At 50.2% G+C, this 13,985-nt stretch overlaps 1 protein-coding gene across 1 annotated transcript in view; it reads left to right on the top strand.

Moving 5' to 3' along the window:
- The window catches only part of col12a1b (collagen, type XII, alpha 1b), an 80,251-nt gene that overhangs the window by 60,490 nt on the left and 5,776 nt on the right, over positions 1 to 13,985 (top strand). The window contains exons 41-57 of the mRNA XM_068598721.1: positions 1,375 to 1,520; positions 1,666 to 1,740; positions 2,244 to 2,383; positions 2,645 to 2,768; positions 2,853 to 2,996; positions 3,757 to 3,921; positions 4,019 to 4,057; positions 4,139 to 4,277; positions 5,513 to 5,655; positions 6,504 to 6,613; positions 9,519 to 9,677; positions 9,934 to 10,011; positions 10,580 to 10,666; positions 11,003 to 11,056; positions 11,360 to 11,455; positions 13,691 to 13,744; positions 13,891 to 13,944. Of these exons, the coding sequence (XP_068454822.1) occupies positions 1,375 to 1,520; positions 1,666 to 1,740; positions 2,244 to 2,383; positions 2,645 to 2,768; positions 2,853 to 2,996; positions 3,757 to 3,921; positions 4,019 to 4,057; positions 4,139 to 4,277; positions 5,513 to 5,655; positions 6,504 to 6,613; positions 9,519 to 9,677; positions 9,934 to 10,011; positions 10,580 to 10,666; positions 11,003 to 11,056; positions 11,360 to 11,455; positions 13,691 to 13,744; positions 13,891 to 13,944 (1,807 nt within the window). The remainder of the gene's footprint in view (positions 1 to 1,374; positions 1,521 to 1,665; positions 1,741 to 2,243; positions 2,384 to 2,644; positions 2,769 to 2,852; positions 2,997 to 3,756; positions 3,922 to 4,018; positions 4,058 to 4,138; positions 4,278 to 5,512; positions 5,656 to 6,503; positions 6,614 to 9,518; positions 9,678 to 9,933; positions 10,012 to 10,579; positions 10,667 to 11,002; positions 11,057 to 11,359; positions 11,456 to 13,690; positions 13,745 to 13,890; positions 13,945 to 13,985) is intronic.

Below are 13,985 nucleotides of genomic sequence, written 5' to 3'. Positions count from 1 at the left end.
ACATCATATCCATTACGTCATTATTGGCCACACCGTGAAGGCCGGTGCGTGGCGCAAAAAAAAAGGTTGGGAACCGCCTCTCGATGACACCCGGACTCCGATCCCACGTGACTCGTCTGAGCTGGTGCTGGTCGTGACTCGTGGTCACATGACTCCCAGCAGATGTCTGACCTCCAGATGAGGTCGCCGCCGCAGCCGGACGCTCCGCGGCGCTCATCTGTCGGCGAGACTGTTTATCTCCAGACCTCCCGCTTCGTGACCGTCACCCCCCGCGGGGCGCGTCCCGACCGCCGAGCTTTCAACTGTGTTTGCAGTTTACATCCTTTTCCATCACATCGGCGGGGGCTCTGGAGTCCCATCTGGTTCGCGTTGGCGGCGAGAGAGGAAGGAAAGAACCGGGGAAAGGGAGCTGCCGCGGTTGCATATCTGTGTGCGTCGTCATTAGCCGGTGGGGACGCGGTGGCGGCTGCCAGAGCAAACAAAGGGGGAGGCGGGTGAGGACCACGAGCTGAGGACCGGCAACCCGAGCTGGGCGGGACGGCCAAGTGTTGGCCAAAGCTTTTGTAAAGTTTTTTGAGTAAACACATAAATTCATTGACGCCGAAAAGGACGGCTATTGCAGATTCTGATTCTTTCCAAAAAGGTGTCTAGTGACTAGTATGTGGGTCCTGAATCATGGAGTTTGGAGCCATTTTGGGGGAATTGAGCTCATACCATGCTGGATGTTCATAGTTATGATCAAAATATCTTTTAAAAGTGATTTCTTTGGAAATGTTTTTTTTTCTTTCGGAAATAAATTCTGAAAAAATTCATCTAAAACAGGGGTGTCAAACATACGGCCCGCAGGCCGGATCCGGCCCGCCAGGGGGTCCAGTCCCAAAAAAAAAAAAAATTTTTTTTTTTTTTTAAGAACAAAATTAGCAGAGCTGGGATTCAAACCTCTGACCCTCTGCTTATAAGACAGACATGCAAACCATTGATCCACAGTCACAATTGATGTGAGCACTGATATTATTGTGTTGGAAGTCGTTGAACATGGATGACGTCATGAACGTGGCGTCACAAACGTGTCACAAAGCGAGGGAACCTGCAGAGGAGAGCAGGCAGATGAACAGAGGGCTGAAGTCTGAATGTTTGGTCTTTATGTTCCGAGTTAATTGTTGAAAGACCTTAAAATAGAGTTTATCATCTAAAAACCTTCACCAATGATTTAAACATAGAGGAACATTGTCGTTAATTATGCGTTATTATGCTGTGATTTTTCTGGTCCGGCCCACTGGAGATCAAAATGAGCAGCATGAGGCCCCTTCAGTAAAATGAGTTTGACACCCCTGATCTAAAATACCAGTGTCGTCTTCCTCCTGCAGCCTCCAGTCAGGGACAGCATGAGATCACCATCCCCGCCGGTCTTCCTCAGTACTGCTTCGACGGGCTCTCTCCGGACGCCCTGTACAGCGCCACCGTCTTCGTCCAGACCCCCAACCTGGAGGGCCCTGGCGTCAGCGCCAAGGAGAGGACGCGTAAGTCCTTCCCGTCACTTTCAAATCTTCCTTCGAAAGCGACCCTGGAGACGCTTTGCCGTTTTGGGGTGTGTTGTTGGTGTTGTTGTGTGACTTTGGTTAAAAGGTAATTTGAGAGGTTGACATAGTTTTTTGTTTCCCACAGTGGTGAAGCCAACGCCGGTTCCGACGCTGCCGCCGACCCCGCCCCCTCCCGCCACCGTGCCGCCGGCGTGGGCAAGTAAGTGTCTCCGAGCTCCCAGAAGCCTTTGCTGCTTAGTTTCAAAATGGTTATTTCCAGGCCTGGAAAAGTCCTTGAAAATAAAAAATCCCAAAGTGTAGTAAAAGTCATGTAAATGTTATATTTATGTGTTCATGACGTTCGCTTGGTTAAAAGTTATGGAAAAGTGGTTAAAAGTCATGGATTTTGTTTTAAGTCATGGAAAGTCATGGAAATTTGGTTAAAAGCCATGGAAATGTGGTAAAAAGTCATGGAAATCCATTGTTCATAATGTGTATGCACCCTGTAATATATCTGGACAGAAATATGTGTTTTTTCATTTTTGGGGTGAACTGTCCCTTTAAGGCCCGGTGATGCCGGTGTAGCCAGATAGTTTGCCAAATTCCAGGGTTCCTCTCACAGGAGGAGCTTTGATGGGCATCCCCGTCTGCATTACCCTCAAGCGGCACTGATGCCGTCTGCTCTGCCGGAGCCTTGACGTCTTCCTCCTTCTCCTCCTGCAGTTTGCAAAGGCGCCAAAGCCGACGTGGTCTTCCTCATCGACGGCTCCTGGAGCATCGGAGAGGACAGCTTCACCAAAGTCGTGCACTTCGTCTCCGGCATGATCGCCGCCTTCGACGTGATCGGGCCCTCGGGGATGCAGGTGGGTGGAGCCGAGAGGAGGAGGAGGAAAATTATTACCCATCATTCAGCCGGAGGAGCGATACAATATTATGATGACCTGACCTCGTGTCATGTGACCTGACCTCGTGTCATGTGACCTGACCTCATCCCCGTCATGTGACCTGACCTCGTGTCATGTGACCTGACCTCGTGTCATGTGACCTGACCTCATCCCCGTCATGTGACCTGACCTCGTGTCATGTGACCTGACCTCATCCCCGCCATGTGACTCTCCCAACAGGTGTCGTTTGTGCAGTACAGCGACGAGGCGAAGACGGAGTTCCGGCTGAACGCGTACCAGGACAAAGGCGTCGCCATGTCCGCGTGCCATCAGATCCGCTACCGGGGAGGAAACACCAAGACAGGTTCGATTCCCGCCGCCACTCAGCGTGCGCCATGCACTCGTCGTTCTCTCCTCTGACCCCACCCCCCTCCTCTCCGTTGAGCAGGCGTGGCCCTGAAGCACACCTACGAGAAGGCCTTCTCCCTGGAGAACGGCATGAGGAGGAACGTCCCCAAAGTGGTGGTCACCATCACCGACGGGCGCTCCCAGGACGAGGTGAAGACGAAGGCCGCCAAGCTGCAGCACGCAGGTGAGCGAGCCCAGAGCGTCTGCTAGCGCCGGGCGGTATGGCCAAAACTTCACATCACGGTATTTTGTCAGATTCTAGCGGTATATCACGGAGTAAACACATTAATTCATTGACGCCGTCGTGGTTGTTCTGTACCCAGCATGCTGCATGCTGTCCCCAGCATGCAGTATAGCGGTGTAATTTTTATAAATTTACGATTATTAGTGTTACAAATTGTCGTGGTGTTTAACCCTGTTCAAGAGCGTTAGTTGTGGGTTATTAATTGATTAATTATAATTAACTTATAAAGTAAGCGTATTTTGCTGCCTGCCGAATAGCGAGAACAGCTGTTACGGCACCACCGGTATGACGGTGTATGAAAAAGGAGGGAAAGAGCAGAGCGGACGTTACGGCTCGTCCCCGTTGAAGAGGAACAGCTGGTTCCAATCTGAGTGATGGATGCTGCTGAAGCTGCTCTGCTTTCCCTCAATCTTGGAGGCATTTGACTGAAACTGAAACTCAGCGCGGTGCGCTGCTCGTTGCCTCTCAACGGGCCAAACTGTCTCTCAACCCTGAAGGTCGCTGAAAGAAATGCATCACAGCCCGATGATTAGGAAGCGTCGTCTTGAACTTGAGCACGAGTTGAGCCACCGAAAAAATGTTGCATAGCAAACAGTTTTATTCCCTCTTCCTTCGAGCCACCGCTGTTTCCGTAGACGCAGGACGTGTGTTCTCCTACTTGGAGCTCGGCGGGTTAACGGTTCTCTACCGCGTCTTCCAGGCTACAGCGTGTTCTCCATCGGCGTGGCCGACGTGGACTTCGTGGAGCTGCAGGAGATCGGCAGCAAGCCCAGCGACAGGCACGTCTTCGTCGTGGACGACTTCGACGCCTTCGACACCATCAAAGAAAACCTGATCACCTTCATCTGCGAGACCGCCACGTCGTGTGAGTCTCCACCCGCAACGCACACGGACCCGGGGCTGCTGGTAAGGTTCTGCTGTGTCGGGAACTGACTTTGTTCTCTTCTTCTGGTTTCCCCCAGCGTGTCCCCTGATCTACCTGAATGGATTCACTTCGCCAGGTGAGTGAAGTGCAGCACCGCCTGCTAACCTCCGGCTCTCTAACCTCCTGCTCTCTAACCACCGGCCCCGCTGTGTTTCAGGCTTCCGGATGCTGGAGGCCTTCAACCTGACGGAGAAGACCTACGGCTCCGTGAGTGGCGTGTCCATGGAGCCCGGCTCCTTCAACAGCTTCCCGGCCTACCGGCTCCACAAGGACGCCTTCCTCAGCCAGCCCACCACGTGAGTCTGGAACCCATGCCCCGCTGCTCTCGAGGGAGGTCGTGTAGTCGTGAAAGATGGTTTCCCTTATCTCGTCTAGGATTTAGCTGTAAAGTCAGCAAGAATAAACAAACCAAGTAATGGAGTTATTAAGGCCGATGCCAGCGGGGACCAACGAGTTCTAAAAGCTCCTCGAGTCGGGATCAGACAGGGTTGACTTCACGGTATTAACCTTGAACAGATGGGAAGGGTTGTTTGAGGTCGTGCTGCACACTTTAACAATACCTCACCATCTGTTTTAAGATAGAAAAGGTATAGACATAGACATATGTCTCCTATTTATATAGAGGATGTAAGCTAAAGAAGATAAAAATAATAATATATACAAAGCACCAAACAGAGTTCACAAAGTGCTTTGACGGACAAAGCAAAGCTGTGAAACAGCAGAGAGCTCAACGGGGTCAGAGGTCAGCGCTGATAAAACAGTACGATAGATGAAACAATAAAATTATATGGCTCATAAAATAAAGCGGTAAAAAGACGACGTCGCAGTGTGTTTGGTCACGAGAGCATTTGAAGCCTGTGACTCCCGTTGAGAGTGAAACACGACCTCATGGCGCCCAGCTGCTGCCAAAGCGCCGCTGCCTCACGAACTGGGTCAGTGGATTTACGACCAGCGTGAGGTCACGACCAGCAGAACGCCCTTCCTCCTCCAGCAGAACATACTTCTTCCTCCAACAGAACATACTTCTTCCTCCTCCAGCAGAACATACTTCTTCCTCCAGCAGAACGCCCTTCCTCCTCCAGCAGAACATACTTCTTCCTCCAACAGAACATACTTCTTCCTCCAGCAGAACATACTTCTTCCTCCTCCAACAGAACATACTTCTTCCTCCAACAGAACATACTTCTTCCTCCAACAGAACATACTTCTTCCTCCAACAGAACATACTTCTTCCTCCAACAGAACATACTTCTTCCTCCAACAGAACATACTTCTTCCTCCAGCAGAACATACTTCTTCCTCCAGCAGAACATACTTCTTCCTCCAGCAGAACATACTTCTTCCTCCTCCAACAGAACATACTTCTTCCTCCAACAGAACATACTTCTTCTTCCTCTAGCAGAACATACTTCTTACCTCAAGTAGAACATACTTCTTCCTCCGGTGGAACTTACGAGTACTGCGCATGTGTACTTTGACTCTCTGGATCAGAGTTTTCCTCACGCTGCGTGTCTTCGTGTCTCCGGAGCAGAGAGATCCATCCTGACGGTCTTCCTCACTCCTTCACCGTCATCCTGATGATCCGCCTGCTGCCCGACTCGCCCAGCGAGGCCTTTGACATCTGGCAGGTGTCCAACAAAGACCACCAGCCCGAGACCGGCATCACCCTGGACCGTAAGTACCCCGTGTTCTCCGAGTGTGTGTGTGTGTGTGTGTGTGTGTGTGTGTGTGTGTGTGTGTGTGTGTGTGAAAACAACCTTAACATCATTAACGGACCAGTTTGAGTCATTCACTAACCGTCTCCTCCTGTGACTAGTCTTTGTGCTAAGCTAACTGGCTCCTACTGTGTCTAGTCTGCGCTATGTTAAGCTAACTGGCTTCTTCCCTGTCTAGTCTTTATGCTGCGTTAAGTTAACGGCCTCCTCCTGTATCTTTGTGCTAAGCTAAGCTAACCGGCTCCTCCCCTGTCTAGTCGTTGTGCTACGTTAAGCTAAGCGATTCCTCCCGTGTCTAGTCTTTGTGCTAAGCTAAGCTAACCAGCTCCTCCCCTGTCTAGTCGTTGTGCTACGTTAAGCTAAGCGATTCCTCCCGTGTCTAGTCTTTGTGCTAAGCTAAGCTAACTGGCTCCTCCCATGCCTCTAGTCTTTGTGCTAAGCTAACTGGCTCCTACTGTTTCTAGTCCAAGCTAAGTCAAGGTAACCGGCTCCTCCCATGCCTAGTCTTTGTGCTAAGCTAACTGGCTAGTTTGTAAAGAGGTCTCTGATTGGTGAGGGCAGGATGCGTACGGATCACTGCACGTGCAAGAGTGGACACGTTGTTAAGCACGAGGAATGGAAATGTAAATATCTGCTCACATGTTGGGAATGAAGTCAAATAGTTTGTTCAGTTGGCCGTAAGTGATGTCATCACGTCAGAGAAGCAGGCTGCATGTGTTTACTTGTCGGACTTGAAGACAGAAAGCAGCTGCTGCAGCCCGGTGTTCCAGCAGAACCCGCTCAGCACCGTGACCTCTCTCTCTTCAGCCTCCAGCCAGACGCTGTCCTTCTACAGCAAAGACCTGCGCGGCGAGATCCAGAGGGTCGCCTTCGACCACGAGCGGGTGAAGAGGATCTTCCACGGGAGCTTCCACAAGGTAACGACGAGGAACCGGCAAAGAGTCGGGATCCGCGATCCGCTCCCCGGTGCGGCTTCAGGGGCCGGGAGTCCAATCTGTCTTCAGCGGTTGACTTCTGCACGGGAGCTGTCGTGTTTTGAAAGTTCTGGCTTTGGCCCGCCGGCGTCTGGAGGTCGTGCAGATGCCGAGCGAGATGCTGGAGATTCCAAACGGCTGTAAATCACAGCCGGAGCTCAAATGCAGACCAGCAGACGTCTCTGCAGGTTGTTAGGAACTGAAAGACGATCAGGCTCCAGCGCCAAGACGCTGGGCCCGAGACCCGAGACATGAGACCCGGGACTCAAGACTCGAGACCCGAGACATGAGACATGAGACTCGAGACTCGAGACCCGAGACATGAGACCCGGGACTCAAGACTCGAGACCCGAGACATGAGACATGAGACTCGAGACATGAGACTCGAGACTCGAGACCTGAGACTCGAGACCCGAGACATGAGACTCGAGACCTGAGACTCGAGACCCGAGACATGAGACTCAAGACTCGAGACCCGAGACATGAGACATGAGACTCGAGACATGAGACTCGAGACTCGAGACATGAGACCCGAGACATGAGACCTGAGACATGAGACATGAGACATGACACCCGGGACATGAGACATGAGACCTGTCAGCAAGAATGAGACATGAGACCCGAGACATGAGACATGAGACATGAGACCTGAGACATGAGACATGAGACCCGAGACCTGAGACATGAGACATGACACCCGGGACATGAGACATGAGACCTGAGACATGAGACATGAGACATGAGACACAAGGCTCGAGGCTCGAGACGAGGGCGTCTTGTCTTCATGATTCATCTACGGATCATGAGGGGACGAGGGGATGAGGAGATGAGGAGATTAGATGAGGAGATGAGATGGGAAGATAAGGAGATGAGGGGATGAGGAGATAAGGAGAGGAGGTGAGATTAGATGAGGAGATGAGAAGATCCTCTCTCTCTCAGTGATTGACAGCTCTGGGTAATAGTGTGTCTGTCGTGTAGATTGTGTGTCTCTCCCCTCCGGCTGGAGCACTGGCGGTTTAAGAAGAAGCAGAGGGAGTAAAGTGTCGGACGTGTTTGTTTCCGTCCTGGTTGAACTCGTTCGTCTCTCTGGAGACGGAGAGAAAGGGATGCGAGGTGGATTCCCTCAGGGTGAAATTCCTCCGTTGCCTGCGACCCTCCAGGAGGTCAGAGGTCACCGTAAAGCTCTCAGCCGAGAGGAGGTCGGCGTCGAGCTCGCGGAGCGTCCTGAAGCGTCGATCGCTTTCGCCGCTCTCTCCTCCGGAGCCTCCGGCCGCCATCACGAGGACGGAGGATTTAAGAGCCGTCAGACATTTATGAACTCACCTGTCGGCGCCTCGCAGACGCCGGCGTGATTTAGGAAGTCAGCTTGAAGCTGCCGGGTCTGCTGGTCGGCGGCGGGGTCCACCGCCGGTCCCCTCCAGGTGGATGGATGTGTTTCAGAGACACCTGGAGGCGTCTCGGTGGTGGGACTGGGACCAGTGAGCAGGTCTGACAGGATGCTGAGCTTCAAACACTTCATGCTTCATACAGCAGAGAAAACAGGACTTACATTTAAAAACTAAACAAGCAAACAGTGGGAAGTAAATTAAAAGAAATGCACACAAGAGACACAAGTACATTGTTCAATTGGTCCTTTATCCTGTTTTGTAGATCTTACATGTGCATGAAATAATCTAAAGAGACATAAAATCACACGTTTAAAACTGTTTAAAACCCCTAAAACGTTCCTGAAAGTGCAGTTCAGCTGCGCGGGAACTGGAAGCGATGACATCACTGATGAGTGAGACTGAGTCTGTTCCATTAGTGATGTCATCAGTGATGTCATCGGAAAACTATTTAAAGTGTTAAAAGTTCTTTTATCTGACTGAGACCAGATAAAAAGTGTGAATGGAAACGATGACGAGCAGCGAGTTTCCTCCTCCTCTTCCTCTCTCTCTCCCTCCTTCTCTCTCTCTCTCTCTCTCTCTCTCTCTCTCTCTCTCTCTCTCTCTCTCTCTCTCTCTCTCTCTCTCTCTCTCTCTCTCTCTCGCTCTGAAAGTTGTTTTAGAGGTTTACCGCAGAATGACATCACGAGGAGATGTGGTGAGGAGGGATCTGAGTGAGGAGAAATGCATTGTGGTTCATTGTGTGTGTGTGTGTGTGTGTGTGTGTGTGTGTGTGTGTGTGTGTGTGTGTGTGTGTGTGTGTGTGTGTGTGTGTGTGTGTGTGTGTGTGTGTGTCATTCTGCTGCCTCAGTGATTTTGCTGTCTGAGACGCTTCAGTGTGGCGTCCAATGAGATGAGAGGGAACTATGTTCGGTTTCCCACTAAATGTGATGCTTTTCCAGCTGGAAGGTTTGTGGCCGACCTCGACGAGAACGAATCCACAGAGAATAGTTTCATCAAGTGTACTTAAAGGACCTTTCAAGTGTACTTAAGGAACCTCTTAAGTGTTCTTAAGTGATCTTTCAAGTGCTTAATGGGGCCTTTTAAGTGCTTCAAAGGTCCTTTCAAGTGCTCTTAAGGGAAATTTAACATCGTTAAATGAGAGATTTGAAAGAAGTGATGCTTCATCGGTTGTAAATTCCCAGATTGCTCATATTAGCACTCGATCCAAACTTCAACGTCCTGACAGCGCGTTGTCCTTCTGAATGAAGAGGAGGAAGCTCTCGTACGGTCCATGAGCAGACGTCTCGTCACTAATGACTCTCAGGCCGTCGGGATGAGAACCAGACAAGAGACTTGGTCGTAGAACAAAGAGAACGTTCCAATTAAACCTTCTCTCTCTCTCTCTCTCTCTCTCTCTCTCTCTCTCTCTCTCTCTCTCTCTCTCTCTCTCTCTCTCTCTCTCTCTCTCTCTCCCCCCAAAGCTCCACATCCTGGTCTCGCCCACCGCCGTCAAACTCAACATCGACTGCCAGGAAGTGGCCGAGCAGGAGATCAAGGAGGCCGGAGCGACGTCCAGCGACGGCTACCAGGTCCTGGGCAAGATGTCCAAGTCCATCGGCTCCAGAGGAGAGTCAGCAACTGTGAGTGAGGGAAGGAGGGAAGGAAGGAAGGAAGGAAGGAAATAAGTATTACTGTCCCAGTACAGACGTAGTTATCTAAAAACAACACTGAAATCAGACACAGATAATAATTAAAAACACAACAGAACATGTGTTTTATAGTAAAAATGAAGAGAGTAAATAAGTAATATTCAGCGCCTTCAGGTCTGTGAGGAGCCAATCAGAGCCTCTGAAACACAACACCATCTTTAACGTTCCTCTCTTCTGTTTTTCACAGTTCCAGCTCCAGATGTTCGACATCGTGTGCAGTTTGGGCTGGACGAGCAGGGACAGATGCTGCGACCTGCCGTCTATGGTGAGAGGAGCTTTACTGTAACTTATACTGTAACTTATACATGAAGTAATACTGTAACTTATACATGAAGTTATACTGTAACTTATACATGAAGTTATACTGTAACTTATACATGAAGTTATACATGAGGTTATACTGTAACTTATACTGTAACTTATACATGAGGTTATACTGTAACTTATACATGAAGTTATACTGTAACTTATACATGAAGTTATACATGAAGTTATACTGTAACTTATACATGAAGTTATACTGTAACTTATACATGAAGTTATACATGAAGTTATACTGTAACTTATACATGAAGTTATACTGTAACTTATACATGAAGTTATACTGTAACTTATACATGAAGTTATACATGAAGTAATACATGAAGTTATACTGTAACTTATACATGAAGTAATACATGAAGTTATACTGTAACTTATACATGAAGTAATACTGTAACTTATACATGAAGTAATACTGTAACTAGTACTGTGACTTATACATGAACTTAACTCCTGCTCCTCTCGGCTCCTCCCCTTCCTGTCTGGTCTCTGACGGTCTGTTTCCTCCACAGAGAGACGAGCTGAAGTGTCCGGCTCTTCCAAACTCCTGCAGCTGCACGTCAGCGGGCTCCGGTCCATCGGGGCCTCAGGGGCCGGTGGTAAGAGTCCCCGAGTCATGCATTCACTGACGGATTTACAGACACTTAAACGTTTCCTCCTGAACCAGCTCTGTGCACAGAAGAGTATCAGTGTCAACATTAAACTCCTAAACAGTTAACACCTGAAGCTGGTTTCTGATCCCTTATAAGGATTTGATAGAGACTCCTCCCCTTTCCTGCCTGAGCGAGCTTCTTTGAAGACGCGACTCAAAGCGCCGCCCGGCGTCCCCCTGACCCCCATGCATGAAACAGCACGTCTGGACTTCCTGTCGTGCTCCTTTGAGCCTGGTGTGATCTCCGTGCTGTGCTAACATGACTGATGTCCGTCCCCCTCAGGGCGCCCCCGGCAGCAAAGGTCCCCGAGGTGAAAGAGGAGAGGCCGGCCCTGTTGTGAGTACCTTTTTTAAATTAAAAAAAAAACAAAAAACAGTCGGTTCAGAGCCGGATCTTGGCGATCAGCTCCACGAAAACCAGAGTGTTTAAATGTACGGGAGCTTTGAAGACAGCGAACGCATCTGATTCCACTTTGCAGAACCAGTGTTTTCCTCCCCGGTATGGAGGGGAGGCTCGTTTCGCTGACCTGGCGCAGCGGCGTTCCTCCTAGCGCTCGGGTTGTGAAAGGTCTCGTCATCAGACCGGCGTCCTCCAGCGTGGACCCGGCTCACATTGACCCCCCTGGCTTTGTCTCAACAGGGGCCGCTCGGCCATCGGGGAGACAACGGCCCACCGGGGCCCATGGGTCTGCCCGGCCCTCAAGGACCCAGCGGCCTGTCGATTCCAGGAGAAGCCGTGAGTCTAAACACACACACACACACACGCACACACACACTCACACACACTCACACTCACACACTCTCTCACTCCCCCGCGATGCCTTTTTCTCCACATAAATCCCAGCTGGATTATTTAGGCCATTTGTTACAAGGAGCGTTTCCATGTCGGGAGTTTCTGTGGCAGAGAATCCACATTCCTCCACGTCTGAGGGAGCGAGGAGTCAGAGGGAGTCAGAGGGAGTCAGGGGGAGTCAGGGGGAGTCAGGGGGAGTCAGAGGGAGTCAGAGGGAGTCAGGGGGAGTCAGGGGGAGTCAGAGGGAGTCAGAGGGAGTCAGGGGGAGTCAGGGGGAGTCAGGGTGAGGCGTCTGACTCGGTTTCCATCGCCGATCAAGTCAAAATGAAATGTAGATCATGTAATTTATATAAGAAGTGGACGTAGAGACCTGTCAATCACCTCGTAGCCCCGCCCCTAAAGCGTCCCCTTATTATGGTCTGTTTAACCCTAACAGACCATAATGTACTAAACATCATGCTGTATAGAAGAAGACTTGAAACTCATGTTTAAATTTTTACTGAGGGAATACATCAACAGAGAAGTAGAGTCACTTATATAGACTTCTATACAACCAGAGGAGTCGCCCTCTGGTGGTCAGGAGAGAGAATGCAGCTTCAACACATGAAGCATAGACTTCTATACAACCAGAGGAGTCGCCCTCTGGTGGTCAGGAGAGAGAATGCAGCTTTAACACATGAAGCATAGACTTCTATACAACCAGAGGAGTCGCCCCCTGGTGGTCAGGAGAGAGAATGCAGCTTCAACACATGAAGCATAGACTTCTATACAACCAGAGGAGTCGCCCTCTGGTGGTCAGGAGAGAGAATGCAGCTTTAACACATGAAGCATAGACTTCTATACAACCAGAGGAGTCGCCCCCTGGTGGTCAGGAGAGAGAATGCAGCTTTAACACATGAAGCAGAGACTTCTATACAACCAGAGGAGTCGCCCCCTGGTGGTCAGGAGAGAGAATGCAGCTCTAACACATGAAGCATAGACTTCTATACAACCAGAGGAGTCGCCCCCTGGTGGTCAGGAGAGAGAATGCAGCTTTAACACATGAAGCATAGACTTCTATACAACCAGAGGAGTCACCCCCTGGTGGTCAGGAGAGAGAATGCAGCTTTAACACATGAAGCATAGACTTCTATACAACCAGAGGAGTCGCCCTCTGGTGGTCAGGAGAGAGAATGCAGCTTCAACACATGAAGCATAGACTTCTATACAACCAGAGGAGTCGCCCCCTGGTGGTCAGGAGAGAGAAGCTTTAACACATGCAGCATAGACTTCTATACAACCAGAGGAGCAGTTTAACACACTCCTGGATGAATGAGATGACCTCATCTCTGTTGTTGGTAAACAGTGGACATGTGACGGCGGTCGCTTCTTCTTTATATCCGTTCAGTCTCTCTTTCAAACCTTGAGGCTCGGATGACAAAGAGTCACAGAAGTTAAAGCGCCGGCGGAGAGGAAGAAGAACTGATCGCGTCCGTCCGGGCCTCGTGTTTCCATCTCTGCCGATCGAAGCCGATAAATACTTCTGACAAAATCCAGATGTTGGTGTGTTATTTGTCCAAAGAGAAAGAGGCTCTAGAGACCTCGTCTCCACCTGACATGAGCTCTGGTTCTGATTAATAACATCTGTTTGCGTTGAGATCAGGTCTCAATATGCAGATTCTGTTCCTCTAGAATCTCCTGGCTCGACTCATTCGCTCTCTGGGTTCATTTATCTGGACCTCTTTGCCTCCCGGAGTCCTTAACTCAGACCCCGTGTCCACCTGGAGGTCTGTGTCTGGACAACAGGCGTAAACACACAAAGATCACAAAGACGATTCCTCCAGATGTTAAAGGAGAGTAAATCTTCTCCAGCAGCTGAAAAGACCTCTTCACTCCGACTCCAGCGAGCTACGAGCGCTAGCAGCAGTTAGCGCGTCTTCCCTCTCAGAAGTGATTCCACATGTCGTGTGTGTTGTCGTCTCGTGTTAACGTCAGGTGTTGGGGTCTGCGGGTACAAACAGCCGCAAACCCAACAATAAGAGTTCACTGATCAAAAGATGAAAGATAAAACCTGCGCTAATGAAAGAGATCCAGCTGCAGATCACGCGTCACTTATTGGTATTAAACATCACAGCTTCATCCCTGTTTGTGTCTCAGTGTCACTGACCTTCTCTCCCCGTTGTTGTTTCCTGGCTTCAGGGTCGCGCCGGACCAAAGGGAGAGTCCGGTGGTTCTGGTTTACCGGGACAGAAAGTAAGTGCAGCTCACTTATTTAAATAAATAACGTCCTCCCAAAGCCTCCAGACAGAAATCTGACTTCCTGGAGCTTCTAGAAGAATCCTCCCTCTCGGATGTGAGGCCCCGTTCAGGTCTGCAGCTCTTCCCTGTGTGTCTTGCAGGGTTCTCCGGGTCCTCGTGGTTCCGTGGGTCCCATAGGAGCAGCCGGCGTGCGGGTGAGTACGGCGGTGATCGGGCCTCCACGAGTCCTTTCAGC

The sequence above is a fragment of the Clinocottus analis genome, unplaced genomic scaffold, assembly GCF_023055335.1.
Source record: "Clinocottus analis isolate CAN_PGR_092001 unplaced genomic scaffold, fCliAna1.0.p SCAF_40, whole genome shotgun sequence".
Taxonomy (NCBI): Eukaryota; Metazoa; Chordata; class Actinopteri; order Perciformes; family Cottidae; genus Clinocottus; species Clinocottus analis.
The sequence above is the reverse complement of the archived record's forward strand: the minus strand, read 5'-3'. Positions and strand labels throughout refer to the sequence as shown.